The 14,797-nt window shown below is 50.7% G+C and overlaps 1 protein-coding gene across 1 annotated transcript in view; it reads left to right on the top strand.

The window, feature by feature from the left end:
* Positions 1-14,797, top strand: part of ADPRHL1 (ADP-ribosylhydrolase like 1) — a 56,263-nt gene that overhangs the window by 4,189 nt on the left and 37,277 nt on the right. Inside the window, exon 2 of the mRNA XM_054665620.2 lies at positions 7,490-7,654. Coding sequence (XP_054521595.2) covers positions 7,490-7,654 — 165 coding nt within the window. The remainder of the gene's footprint in view (positions 1-7,489; positions 7,655-14,797) is intronic.

Genomic DNA, 14,797 nt, shown 5'->3' with positions numbered 1-14,797 from the left:
CTCCCGGCTTGCTGGAGACGGGGAGGCGTCCGACTGTTCACAGCCTTGGCTTCCAGGAGCTCCTGCTTCTGGTTTTCCAGGCGGTCACTTGTGTGCCCTTAGGACCAGCAACCCCATGCTTGTGCCCCGCAGCCCAGAACAGGTGCACCCCACACACAGACACCTGTGGGACAAGGCTCCGGCTTGTTTTCACCGTAGACGGCTGGAGCTCACTCTTGAGTTTGGCTTCCTCTGGGCGTCTGATGTCGTGTGTGCGCTCATACCAGCTCTGCATGTCCCATTTCTGGTAGCACTTGGTGGGCGTTTTGTGAATGGCAGCGTCCATGTCTGTGGGTCTGGTCCTGCCAGGCCCGCAGGGAGGGCAGCGGCACAGGACACTCCAAAAGTGCACCGACGGAGATCGGCCCAACAGGACACGAAATTCACACAGTTAAAAGGGTTACGGACGTTTAGGGCACTGTTTTTTGTTTGTTTTTTGAGACGGAGTCTTTCTCCATCGCCCAGGCTGGAGTGCAGTGGCGTGATCTCAGCTCACTGCAACCTCCACCTCCCAGGTTCAAGCGATTCTCCTGCCTCAGCCTCCTGAGTAGCTGGGGCTACAGGTGCCCACCACCACGCCCGGCTGATTTTTGTATTTTTAGTAGAGACGGGGTTTCACCATGTTGTCCAGGCTGGTCTCGAACTCCTGACCTCAAGTGATCCACCCACCTCAGCTTCCCAAAGTGCTGGGATGACAGGCGTGAGCCACCATGGGGCGCTATTCTTAAGGAGGAAGTAAGTTTGCTGTAAGCTCTCAGGGTCCTCAGCTGTGGACTGGAAGGGAGGGTTCACTGTGCTGCTGCAGCGTCTAGTTTGTGGGTCATGAGAAAATACGCATCCAAGATCACCCCTGGAATTGCTTACTGTGGGCGGCAAGCCACCCAGGCACCGAGGCAAGAGACAGAGGACACGAGCTGTTCCAGTATAATAAAATATAAAACAAGAATAGTTATACCAGATATAGATCTTAGATATGATTATATATGAATATCATTAATCATTAGTTTGTAGCAATTACTTTTTATTCCAATATTATGATAATCCTCGCTCTATAATCATAGCCTAGGAAAAACCAGGCCATACAGAGATAGGAGCTGAGGGGACATAGTGAGGTGTGACCAGAAGACAAGAGTGCAAGCCTTCTGTTATGCCCGGACAGGGCCACCAGAGGGCTCCTTGGTCTAGCGGTGACGCCAGCGTCTGGGTAGACGCCCATTACCAGGCGGATCGTGGTCCAGCGGTAGCAAAAGGTGGCAAGGAACAACACCTGCTACTTAGCAGACCGGGAAGGGGGGGGGGGGTTCTCCCTTTCCCCGGGGGAGTTTAGAGAAGACTCTGCTCTTCCACCTCTTGTGGAGGGCCTGACATCAGTCAGGCTCGCCCGCAGTTATCCGGAGGCCTAACCGTCTCCCAGTGATGCTGTGCTTCAGTGGTCACACTCCTAGTCCGCCTTCATGTTCCATCCTGTACACCTGGCTCTGCCTTCTAGATAGCAGTAGTAAATTAGTGAAAAATTAGTACTATCAGTACTAATAGTCCCTGATATGCAGAAATAATGGCGTAAGCTGTCTTTCTCTCTGTCTCCTCTCCCTCTCTGCCTCGGCTGCCAGGCAGGGCAGGGCCCCCTGTCCAGTGGACACGTGACCCACGTAACCTTACCTATCATTGGAGGTGACTCACATTCTTTACCCTGCCCCTTCTGCCTTGTATCCAATAAATAACAGTGCAGCCAGACATTCGGGGCCACTACCAGTCTCCGCGCATTGGTGGTAGTGGTCCCCCCGGGCCCAGCTGCCTTTTCTCTTATCTCTTGTCTTGTGTCTTTATTTCTACACTCTCTCGTCACTGCACACAGGGAGAGACCCACCGACCCTGTGGGGCTGGTCCCTACAGCTTACCCCTCTAGAAACCAAAGCAAGCAGATTTTTTTCAACTCACTAAAAATCAAAGTCGAAATTTCATTTAAGTTTATCTTTGTTCTTTAAATAACAAATTGTAGCCTATGGAAGGGGGTCTTTAAGCTGTGTTAACAATGGTGAGGGCTGGGCACAGTGGCTCACGTCTGCAATCCCAGCATTGTGGGAGGCCACGGTGGGCAGATTGCCTGAGCCCAGGAGTTCTAGATCAGCCTAGGAAACATAGCAAGACTCCATCTCTACAAAACGACAATGGTGAGTGCTGACTCCACAGCACTTCTGTACCAGGCATTGTTCCAGCTGCTTCACGCGTGTTATCCTCCACACGTGCTCCTCACATCACCGTGGAGGCTGATTTTATCACAATCTTACAGGAGAAAGAACTGACATACAGAGAGGTTCAGGCACTTGCCCAGTGCCACACAGCCCAGCGAGTGGCAGAGCTTGGACGGGAACCACACAATCTGGCCCCCGTGCTCGTAAGCATCCTCCCTGACTGCTGAGATCACAGCGGCCTGCAGGTATCCTAACAATTGCAGTGTGCAGGGGCTCTTCAGCATGCTTTCCAAAGACAGGCAGACTTTTACAAATGGAACTACGTTTGGCAGCTTTAAGCAAGCTGCACTGAAAAGTCCTTCACCCCGCGAGCCACGGGGCTGTGTGGTCTGGCAAACCCTGGCTCTGCTGCTAGAGTGAGCACAGATCTGAGGGTCGGGGCAGCCTGTGTGGCTCCCTCCTTCCGGGTGAGCCTCTGAACAGGGCTGTCTCCTTCTGGGTGAGCCTCTCTGAACGGGGCTGCCTCCTTCCGGGTGAGCCTCTCTGAACAGCGCTGCCTCCTTCCGGGTGTCTCTCTGAACGGGGCTCCCTCCTTCCGGGTGTGTCTCTCTGAACGGGGCTCACTCCTTCCGGGTGAGCCTCTGAATGGGGCTGCCTCCTTCCAGGTGTGTCTCTGAATGGGGCTGCCTCCTTCCGGGTGAGCCTCTCTGAATGGGGCTGCCTCCTTCCGGGTGTGTCTCTCTGAACGGGGCTGCCTCCTTCCGGGTGAGCCTCTCTGAACAGGGTCCCTCCTTCCGGGTGAGCCTCTCTGAACAGGGCACGAGAGCAGACTCTGAACCAGGAAGTAGCCATGTCTAGCGCTCTGCAAGACACATAGGAGAGGTGGCATCCGTGGCCCTGAGCTTGGACAAGCCCATGTTGCCAGCGCATTATCACCAAGTCACTTGGCAAGCGTTTAGCAGGTGTGTGTGTGTGCCAGGCCTGGGGAGGGGCGGCCTCGCATAGAGAGCTCGGCCATTGCCCGGGTATGCAGCTGGCCATTCCCAGCTCCCCACCTCCACTCCCTGGGAAAACTGGGGAAGTGGCTTCCCTCCCAGGGCCTTCCTCCCTCACAAGGTCACAAAGGATTAAACTGAGCGACCAGCAAAGTATGAGGAAGCACTTAGGCCAGTGTGGGAAGTTGGTGCAGGCCTGTGTGGCCGAAGGCACATCTGACATGTCTCTGCCCTGAGGCTCACTCAGCCAACTTCAGGGCCCAGCAGGATGGCAGGAGGTGTCACCTGGCCACAGCCTCCAAGGCACAGGGCCAGCACCTTCTCAGCCTCTCCCAGGGCCCTGATAACTGAGAGTGGCACTTCAGCTCATGGCAGAAAACGTTTGGAAACAGTTGACATTTTGCTACAAGCTCACTAGATGTTAGTATTTTGCCTTTTCTTCATTGAGACATGAGTTGGGAGACTCAGGCACCATTTTTTTTTTTTTTTTTTTTTTGAGACATAGTCTCACTCTTTTGCCCGGGCTGGAGTACAGTGGCTCGATCTCGGCTCACTGCAACCTCCACCTCCCAAGTTCAAGCGATTCTCCTGCCTCAGCCTCCTGAGAGGCTGGGCTAACTTTTTGTATTTTTAGTAGAGATGGGGGTTTCACTATGTTGGCCAGGCTGGTCTCGAACTCCTGACCTTGTGATCTGCCCGTCCCGGCCTCCCAAAGTGCTGGGATTACAGGTGTGAGCCACTGCGCCCGGCCCCTCAGGCAGCTTTAGAAACTGATTTGTCTTTCAGGAGACCAGACAGGGAAGACAGGAGACAGGAGTGGAGTGTCCCAAAGGAAACAGACCCGGGGAGAAGCCCAAGGGTAGCAGCTTTGAAAATCTGTTTCTCACTTAAATTCTAACCTGAAAAGACAATGCTGTTTGTGCCATTTTGTTTTATGGCTTCTGTTTGCTTTGAAAAGGCTAAATTTCAGTTAAATACAGACATTTCATGTCTAATTCCAGAATAAAATGAATCCTCTTAGGGGACTCAGGAAGGGCTAGGCTTGTTAACCCAGGACTGAGTTGAGAAAGGCTGTTTGTGGATCCACTGTGCCGGTGACTGTGAGGGGCACACGCTGGGTTTAGACACAGCCTGGACAAAGCCACACAGCTCTACCCCCACCCAGGGGTTTCGGGTGCAGGCGAAGGTGACCTTAATTCCTGCAGGAATGCAGCCCTCACACCTCTCCTATGAGACTGCAGGACTCGTGTCTCCCAAACCATGGTCTTGCCACATTCTCTCTCCTCCCTGACTCAGAACTGGGGTGATGAACATGGCGTCATGTAAAACAATACTGTGCATGCACACAACACCATGTGTGCAGACACGTGTAGACACCATACACATACAATGTGCATGTAGACACCATGCACACACAACACCATGCATGTAGACACCATACACACACACCGTGAGGGTAGACACCATGCACACAAAACACTGTGACTGTAGACACCATGCACACACAACACCGTGCGTGTAGACACCATGCACACACAACACCGTGAGTGTAGACACCATACACACACAACACCGTGCGTGTAGACACCATGCACACACAACACCATGAGTGTAGACACCATACACACACAACACCGTGAGTGTAGACACCATACACATACAACGTGCATGTAGACACCATGCACACACAACACCATGCGTGTAGACACCATGCACACACAACACCGTGCGTGTAGACACCATACACACACAACACCGTGCGTGTAGACACCATGCACACACAACACCATGAGTGTAGACACCATACACACACAACACCGTGAGTGTAGACACCATACACATACAACGTGCATGTAGACACCATGCACACACAACACCATGCGTGTAGACACCATGCACACACAACACCGTGCGTGTAGACACCATACACACACAACACCGTGCGTGTAGACACCATGCACACACAACACCATGAGTGTAGACACCATACACACACAACACCGTGAGTGTAGACACCATACACATACAACGTGCATGTAGACACCATGCACACACACCATGCATGTAGACACCATGCACACACAACATCGTGCGTGTAGACACCATGCACACACAACACCGTGAGTGTAGACACCATGCACACACAACACCGTGAGTGTAGACACCATGCACACACAACACCGTGACTGTAGACAACACTGTGCATGTAGACAACACTGTGCATATAGACAAAGCCATGCCTGTATGACAACACGGTGCATGTAAACACCCTGTGTTTACACAGTGCAATGCTATGCATTTATGACAATATCATACATGCAGGACAGACAATACCATGTGTGTAGACAACACCATGCACATACAACACTGCGCATGTAGACACCAGGTGTGTTGGCAACACTGTGCATGTGGATAACACTGTGCACATAAGACAACACTGTGCATGTAGACAACACCGTGAGTGTAGACAATGCTGTGAGTATAGACAACGCCGTGCCCATATGACAACACCGTGCATGTAGACAACACTGTGCACAGGCCAGCCGGCCACGCCTCCCAGGACTGCCCCTCTCTTCAGAGGCCTCTGCTGGGCCGGGTCAGGGAACTGGTGGTAGGAGGACACAACATGCAGTCCTTGTCCTGAGCACTTCTCCGGGGGTTTGCAGCCACGGGAGCCCTCTCTCTCCTGGGGGGTTCACAGCCACGGGGCCCTGAGCGCTCTCTCTGGGAGGTTCACAGCCACTGGGCCCTGTGCACTCTCTCTGGGGGGTTTGCAGCTGCAGGGCCCTGAGCGCTCTCTGGGGGGGAGGGGGGTCTGCAGCTGTGGGGCCCTGCGTACTCTCTCTGTGGTGGGAGGTGAGGAGGTTTGCAGCCGCCGGGCCCTGCACGCTCTCTGTGGGGTTTGCAGCCGCTGGGCCCTAAGCACTCTCTCTGGGGAGTGTGCAGCCTCAGGATCCTGTGCACTCTCTCCAGGGGTTTGCAGCCATGGGGGCCCTGTATGCTCTCTCCAGGGGTTTGCAGCTACAGAGGTTTCATGTCCTGGAGGAGGGAATGACTTTGCCAAGTGCCCTTCCTAATCTCACCAACCCATCCATGCTAGGACATCTGGCTCTGATGCGGCTGAAAAAGGCCCCAGCCACCAGCAGGAAGGTCTTTTGCTTCCAAGTGCCATTTCTGCCCCATGGAGGGTGGGCCAAGCCTCCATCTTCGCCTCCCTCTCCCCATTCATTCCCACCCCTCCCCTCCCCAAAGGTGGGGAATTCATCACCAAGGAAAAGGGAGCAGTGGCGTCTCCCAGGGCTGACCCGCAAGCCCAGAGTGCAGTTTTAGTACAAAATGAAAACAAGTTGCTGGGTGTTAAAGTGGCCGTTGGGAGGGGCGCCCTTGCCGGCCCCACCTGGTGGGCATCCGCCTGCCACAGCCTGTCCTGGCATGGCCGGGCACCCGGGCTCTGATTTTAGAGGCTGTGTGGACTCCATCCACACACTGCGGGTTACTTAATCACAGAAATGCTCGGGCTTTGCAGGCAAACACCTTTGCCAGCTCTGGCTTTGGCCAAGACACATGACCTCACTGAGCCTTACCAGGGAATATGGCAAATAAGAACTAGCCCTTGCTGTGGGAGGACATCTGGGCCTCCCGCGTGCTGGGCATAGGGCGGGTGTCTGCTGTGTCCAGCTCCTTCGCCCTCGTGCCCCAGGGTCTTTCAGGGCCTCGAGCCCACCCTTGTTTCCGGAACACTGCTTGTGGGGCTGGGGATGCTGCTTGGTGGCAGCTGTCCCTGCAGCACCTGGGTTTCTGGCAAGAGAAGAAGGAGCTGGAGCTGGGCACATTGGCCTCCACCGTCGGCGTCACAAGCCCATGGAGTAGGCCGGTTTCGGTTCTGTTTGTGGCCACATAGATAGAACCATTAGAAAAGGAGCACGGGGGTGCTGGGCGCAGTGGCTCACGCCTGTAATCCCAGCACTTTGGGAGGCCGAGGCGGGCGGATCACGAGGTCAGGAGATCGAGACCATCCTGGCTAACACGGTGAAACCCCATCTCTACTAAAAATACAAAAAAATTAGCGGGGCGTGGTGGTGGGCGCCTGTAGTCCCAGCTACTCAGGAGGCTGAGGCAGGAGAACGGAGTGAACCCGGGAGGCAGAGTTTGCAGTGTCTGCCCTCCCTTTCTTCCCCAGACTATGGTGTCTGACCCCGCGGGAGGGAGGCCACAGCTCACACCACAGCTGGCTCTGATGTCTGCCCTCCCTTTCTTCCGCAGACTACTGGTGCCTGGATGATCTGTACCGGGAGATGGTGAGGTGCTATGTGGAAATCGTTGAGAAGCTTCCAGAACGCCGGCCAGACCCAGCTACCATTGAAGGCTGTGCTCAGCTAAAGCCCAATAACTACCTTCTCGCCTGGCACACGCCGTTCAATGAGAAAGGTCAGGGAAATCCTCTCCTCTCCCCCTAAAGCCACCCTGCTGGGGACCCTGCGGTCCTAACCATCTGTCTTCCACTAACCCCCAGCATCTCCAGGTGGCTTCAGTGAGGCCGGATCTGCCTAGAGTCCCTTTGTCGGGCGGGGGCCCCTCCTGGTCAGCCCGGCCAGTGCGGGCGTCTGTTTAAGGAACACAGGCAGGGGCCCCTCCCGGTCAGCCCGGCCAGCGCCGGCATCTGTTTAAGGAATACGGGTAGGGGCCCCTCCTGGTCAGCCCCGCAAGCGCGGGCATCTGTTTAAGGAATATGGGCAGGGGCCCCTCCTGGTCAGCCTGGCCAGTGCGGGCGTCTGTTTAAGGAATACGGGCAGGGGCCCCTCCTGGTCAGCCCAGCCAGCACGGGCGTCTGTTCAAGGAACACAGGCGGGGCCCCTCCTTTGTCAGCTCTATATATTATAAATATTTTCTCCCATTGTATGCCTTGCCTTTTTGTTTTCTTAATGGTATCTATTGAAAAGCACGCTTTAAATTTTTTTTTTTTTTTTGAGATGGAGTCTTGCTCTGTCATCTAGGCTGGAGTGCAGTGGCGCGATCTTGGCTCACTGCAACCTCCGCCTCCCAGGTTCAGGAAATTCTCCGGTCTCAGCCTCCAGAGTAGCTGGGACTACAGATGCCCACCACCATGCCCTGCTAATTTTGTGTTTTAGTAAGGATGGGGTTTCACCATGTTGCTCAGGCTGGTCTCGAACTCCTGACCTCAGGTGATCTACCCGCCTTGGCCTCCCAAAGTGGTGGGATTACAGGCGTGAGCTACCATGCCCAGCGAAGCTTTAAATTTTTTTTAATCATTTATTTATTTATTTATTTTGTAGACAGGGTCTCACTCCATCACCCAGGCTGGAGTGCAGTGGTGCAGTCATGGCTCACTGCAGCCTTGACCTCCCAGACTCAAGCAATCCTCCCACCTTAGCCTCCTGAGTGGCTGGGATCACAGGTGCATTCCACTACACCCAGTTAATGTTTTGGTTGTTTTTTTTTTTTTTTTTTTGTAGAGAAGGGGTTTCACCATGTTGCCCAGGCTGGTCTTGAACTCCTGAGCTCAAGCGATCTGCCCACCTCAGTCTCCAAGTGCTGAGATTACAGGCAGGAGCCACCACACCCAGCCAAGACTTAAATCCTAAAAGCAAAACCCAGAAAGATCAAACTATTTTCAAGTAAATTAACTGTATCCCAAGACAAAGGTCAAGAATAGTTACAGGAATATAAAAATATCCAGGACTCAACAGCATATGAGGCATGCAAAGAATCAGGAGAATCCAGTTCCTGACAAGGAAAATCAATAAGTCCAAACTGACAAGGCCCGACACAGGTGTCAGAATTCTCAGACAAGGACATAAAATGCCAGATACTCCATGTGTTCAAAAAATTAAGTAGAGACATGAAAGGCATTTTTGAAAAGATCCAAATCACATTTCTAGAAATAAAAACTATAATGTCTCGTTTTAGAATACATTGACTGAGACCAATAGCAGATTAGACATTTCCAAGAAAAGGTTAACAAATTTGCAGGCAAGCAGCAGAAACTATCCACAGTGAGACATACAAAGAGAAAGAATCCAAGGATGAAGGGAGCACCAGCGACCCGCGGGCGGCCTCAGGCAGCCTGACGCATGTGTCTGCGTCCTCAGCACAGAGGAGAGCAAAAGCAACATAAATACTTGGAGAAATAATCGTCAAAATTGTTCCAAATTTGATGAAAACTATAAACTCACAGATACAAGAAAATCAATTCCAAGCACAAGAAACATGAAGAAAATGACACCAAGGCACACAGTAGTTAGATTGCTCTAAAGTAATACTCAAGAAAAATCTTGAAGGCCAGAGAAGAAAGACACACATCACACACAGAGAAGCAACGGCAACAATGACAGCAGATGCCTTGTCAGAGCGATGTGAGTGAGAAGACGGTGGAGCCACATCATTAAGCTACTGAAAAAAATACAACACTACAACCTAGCATTCTTTCTGGGGATAGTGCAGAGTCTTGCTCTGTCACCCAGGCTGGAGCGCAGTGGCACAGTCATGGGTGCCACTTACTGCAGCCTCAGCCTCCTGGGCTCAAGCAATCCACCTGCCTCAGCCTCCCACATAGATGGGACAACAGATGCGTGCCAATACGCTTGCCTGTTTTTCTTATTTTTTGTAGAGAGAGGATCTCACTTTGTTGCCCTGATTGGTCTTGAACTCCTGGGCCTCAACAACCCTTCTGCCTTAGCCTCCCAAAATCCTGAGATTACGGTGTGAGCCACCATGCCTGGCCTGTTAGAATTCTACACCCTGAAAAAAATATCTTTCAGAAATGAAGGCAAAATAGCCTTTCTCAGACAAACAAAAGCTGAAAGAATTCATCACCCACAGAGTCATGTAACAAGAAATGCTAATGGAAGTCACTCAGACAGAAGGAAAACCGCACTGGATGCAAACAGAGACCCGCGCCGCAGGACACAGCGTGATAGAGACGCGGACGCCACGTGGCGGGACACAGCCTGATAGAGACACGGACCCGCGCGGCAGGACACAACGTGACAGAGACACGGACCAGCACGGTGGAATAAAGCGTGATAGAGACACAGACTCACGCACAGGGTGGGGACAGAGTGTGATAGAGACACGGACCCGCGTGGTGGGACACAGCGTGATAGACACGGACCCACGCGGCAGGACACAGCGTGATAGAGACATGGACCCGTGCGGTGGAGTAAAGCGTGATAGAGACACAGACCCAAGCGGCAGGACATGGCATGATAGAGACATGGACCCACGCAGCGGGATAGAGTGTTACAGAAATGGTAACTGTATGGGGAAATGTGTAAGATTTTAAAACATGTTATTTAAATATCTTTAAAAGATAATTGACTTAAAAATAATAATGAACGGTATGGTTTATAAAATATAAGTAGAATGTACAACAACAATAGCACGAAGGCTAGCAGGGGAGAGATGGAAGCCGATGACGGTGAGGCTCCCACACCGTGTATGCCACAGTGTCATCACAGCTGTAACGAGCTGTAGACGGACACCATGAACCCAAAAGCCACCGCTGAAATCACAGAAGAGTTAGCAATAGTAAGCCAGCAAAAGAGTTAAAATTGAATCCCTTGAGAAACATTCAACCCAAAAAAGGCAGAAAAGGGTGAAGGAGGGACAAATACTAGACAGTACAAGTAGAAAACAAACAAGATAATAATAATGACGCCAAATGTGAATGGTGTGAAGACCCCCAATAACAGTCAGAAGTTGTCACATTAGATAAAGAAGCAGGTCCCAGCCCCCAACTATGTGCTGCTTATAAGAAACAACTTTTTAATTTTGAGATGGAGTCTTGCTCTGTCGCCCAGATTGGAGTGCAGTGGCGCAATTTTGGCTCACTGCAACCTCTACCTCCCTGGTTCAGCTGATTCTCCTGCCTCCACCTCCCAAGTAGCTGGGACTACGGGCGCCCACCACCACACCTGGCTAATTTTTGAATTTTTAGTAGTGACAAGGTTTTGCCATGTTGGCCAGGCTGGCCTCAAACTCCTGGCCTCAAGTGATCCGCCCACCTTGGCCTCCCAAAATGCTGGGATTACAGGCATAAGCCACTGTGCCTAGCCAAGGAATACACTAAAAACAAGCAAACAAACAACCAACCAAAAATCTCCTGTTGCACTTCAGTAACACTTTAAATATAAAGACGTAAATAGATTAAAGCTTCTAAAAAAGAAAAATAGACCAGGTGCAGTGGCTCACACCTGTGATCCCAGAACTTTGGGAGGCCGAGGCGGGTGGATCATCTGAGGTCAGGAGTTCGAGACCAGCCTGGCCAACATAGTGAAACCCTGTCTCTACTAAAAATACAAAAATTGCTGGGTGTGGTGGTATGCCCCTGTAATCCCAGCTAGTTGGGAGGCTGAGGCAGGAGAATTGCTTGAACCCAGGAGGCGGAGGTTGCAGTGAGCTGAGATCGTGCCACTGTACTCCAGCCTAGGCCATAGAGTGAGACTCCATCTCAAAAAAAAAAAAAAAGATGGAAAAATATACCACACTAACACTAATCAAAAGAAAGCTGGAGTTACTATATTAGTAACACATACAGTAAAATTTTGGAGCAAAGAATATTCCCAAGAATAAGGAAGGTAATTCCATCCTAGTAAATGGATCAGTTCATCAGGGGGACATAACAAACCTAGATGTCTCTGTACCTAATAACAGATCTTCAGAATATATGAAGCAAAAACTGACAATGCTGCAAAGCGAACTAGAGAAACCCACAGTTATAGGCAGTGATTTCAACATGAAGGTCTCCAACCATTGGCTTTCATTTTCACGTTTTAAAACCAGAAAACTCATAGCAAACTAAGCCAAAAGAAAGCAGAAGAAAGAAAATAGTGAAGATCAGCATGAAAATCAATGATTGAAAACAGAAAAAGAGTAGAGCAAATTAATAAAACCAAAAGCTGGTTCTTTCGGGAGATCAAAACAATTGATAATCCTCTAGCTAGACTGATGTGGAAAAAAGAGAAAGACAAATCATCAGTATGAACGAGAGGAGTAAAATCACCAGAGTCTACGGAAATTAAGAGGAAAATAAGGGAATATTATTCACAATTTTATGCCAATGCATTTAACAACTTAGATTAAAAGGACAAATGTTTTTGAAAGACATAAACTACCGAAGGTCACTCAAGAGGAGAAAGGTCATCTAAATAGTATTACATCTTATGGAAGAAATTACAAGGCCAGTCATGGTGGCTCACACCTGTAATCCCAGCACTTTAGGAGGCCAAGGCGGGTAGATCACCTGAGGTCAGGTGTTCGAGACCAGGCTGGCCAACATGGCAAAACCCTGTCTCTACTAAAAGTACAAAAATTAGCCAGACATGGTGGTGGGCACCTGTAATCCAAGCTACTCAGGAGGCCGAGGCAGGAGAATTGCTTGAACCCAGGAGGTGGATGTTGCAGTGAGCCGAGATCACATCACTGCACTCCAGCCTGGCGACAGAGCAAGACGCTGTCTCAGGAAAAAAAAAAAAAAAAATTACAAAGAAAACTGTAGGCCCAGGCTGGGCACGGTGGCTCACACCCGTGATCCCAGTACTTTGGGAGGCCAAGGCGGGCAGATCACCTGAGGTCAGGAGTTCGAGACCAGCCTGGCCAAAATGGTAAGACCTCTCCTCTACTAAAAATACAAAAATTAGCTGGGCGTGGTGGTGCACACCTGTAGTCCCAGCTATTCAGGAGGCTGAGGCACAAGAATCACTTGAACCCGGGAGGCGGAGGTTGCAGTGAGCTGAGATTGTGCCATTGCACTCCAGCCTGGGCAACAGAGTCAGAGTGAGACTCCGTCTCAAAAAAAGAAAAAAAAAAGGAAAGAGAATTTCAGTCCCTGATGGCTTCACAGGGTATTTACCAAACGTTTGAGGAATAAATAATATAAATTGTACATAACTCTTCCAAAAGATTGAAGAAGATGAATACTTCCCAAATTCATTTTTCTGCTCTCCAGGAAACTCTATTTAATGAATGAAAAGGCAAGTCAAAGCTGGGAGAAAATATTTGCAAAGCAGATATCTGATAAGGACTTGAGTCCAGAATGCATAAAGAACTCTTCCAACTTAAGAAGAAGAAAGCAAGCAACCCCATACAAAAATGGGCAAGAGGGCCAGGTGTGGTGGCTCACACCTATAATCCCAGCACTTTGGAAGACTGAGCCAGGAGGATCACTTGGACCCAGGAGTTCCAGCCCAGCCTGAGCAACATACTGAGATGCCATCTCTATTATAAAAAAGAAAATTTTTTTTTTGAGATGGAGTCTCGCTCTGTCACCCAGTGGCACAATCTCGGCTCACTGCAACCTCTACCTCCTGGGTTCAAGCAATTCTCCTGCCTCAGCCTCCAGAGTAGCTGGGACTACAGGTGCGTGCCACCATGCCACTTAATTTTTGTATTTTTAGTAGAGACAGGGGTTTCACTGTGTTGGCCAGGCTGGTCTCGAACTCCTGACCTCAGGTGATCTGCCTGCCTTGGCCTCCCAAAGTGCTGGGATTACAGGCATGAGCCACCATGCCCAACTATAAAATTTTTTTAAAAGAATAAAACATGGGCAAAACTTCTCCAAAGAAGATATATGGGTGGCCAATAAGCACAAAATCATGCTCACCATCTTCCGTCATTAGAAAAATGCAAATAAAACCACAATAAGATACCATTACATAACTAACAGAATGGCTAAGATTTTAAAAAATGTAGCAAGTGCTGTCAGGGCTGTGGAAGATCTACTGGAGGGACATCAAATGGTTCTACCACTCTGACTCTGGAAACCCATTTGGCAGTTTCTTTAAAAGTTAAACATTCTGCCAGGCGTGGTGGCTCATGTCTGTAATCCCAGCACTTTGGGAGGCCAAGACAGGCTGATCACCTGAGGTCAGGAGTTCAAGACCAGCCTGGCCAACAAGGTGAAACCTCATCTCTGCTAAAAATACAAAAACTAGCCAGGCATGGTGGTGTATGCCTGTAATCCCAGCTACTCAGGAGGCTGAGGCAGGAGAACTGCTTGAACCTGGCAGGCGGAGGTGCACTGAGCTAAGATTAGGCTGCTGCACTCCAGCCTGGGCCACAGAGCAAGACTCCATCTCAAACAAACAAAAAAGTTAAACATTCATCACCACGTGATCTGGAGGCTCTGTCCCAGCATTCGCCCAAGAGAAGAGAGCCTCTGTCCACACCAGGATCTGGTGCCTCATGCTCAGAGCCCCAGACTGGACACAGCCCAAACTGCAGGTCTGCAGATAGAGCAGCCATGGCAGATCAATGCAAGAGGGAGCTATTCAGCCATAAAAAGGAATCACTATTGATCCCCAACAACGTGGGCGCTTCTCAGAGCAGTTATAAGGAGTGACAAAAGCCAGGTGGAAAGCACGGCACGTTCTCCATGATTCCGTTTACACAGGTCCTGGAACACGCCGAGTAACACGCACGGTCGCAGCAGTGGGGCTTGGGAGAGGCAGGAGGACGGATTGCAGAGGGCACCGGCGGCTTCAGGGTCAACAGAGGCATTCACTCTGCACCTGGGTGCTGGGTCCCGGGGTACACCTATGTTCACTCTGCACC

The sequence above is a fragment of the Pan troglodytes genome, chromosome 14 (genome assembly GCF_028858775.2).
Source record: "Pan troglodytes isolate AG18354 chromosome 14, NHGRI_mPanTro3-v2.0_pri, whole genome shotgun sequence".
NCBI lineage: Eukaryota > Metazoa > Chordata > Mammalia > Primates > Hominidae > Pan > Pan troglodytes.
Note: the sequence above shows the minus strand (reverse complement) of the source record. Positions and strands in the feature narration are given on the sequence as shown.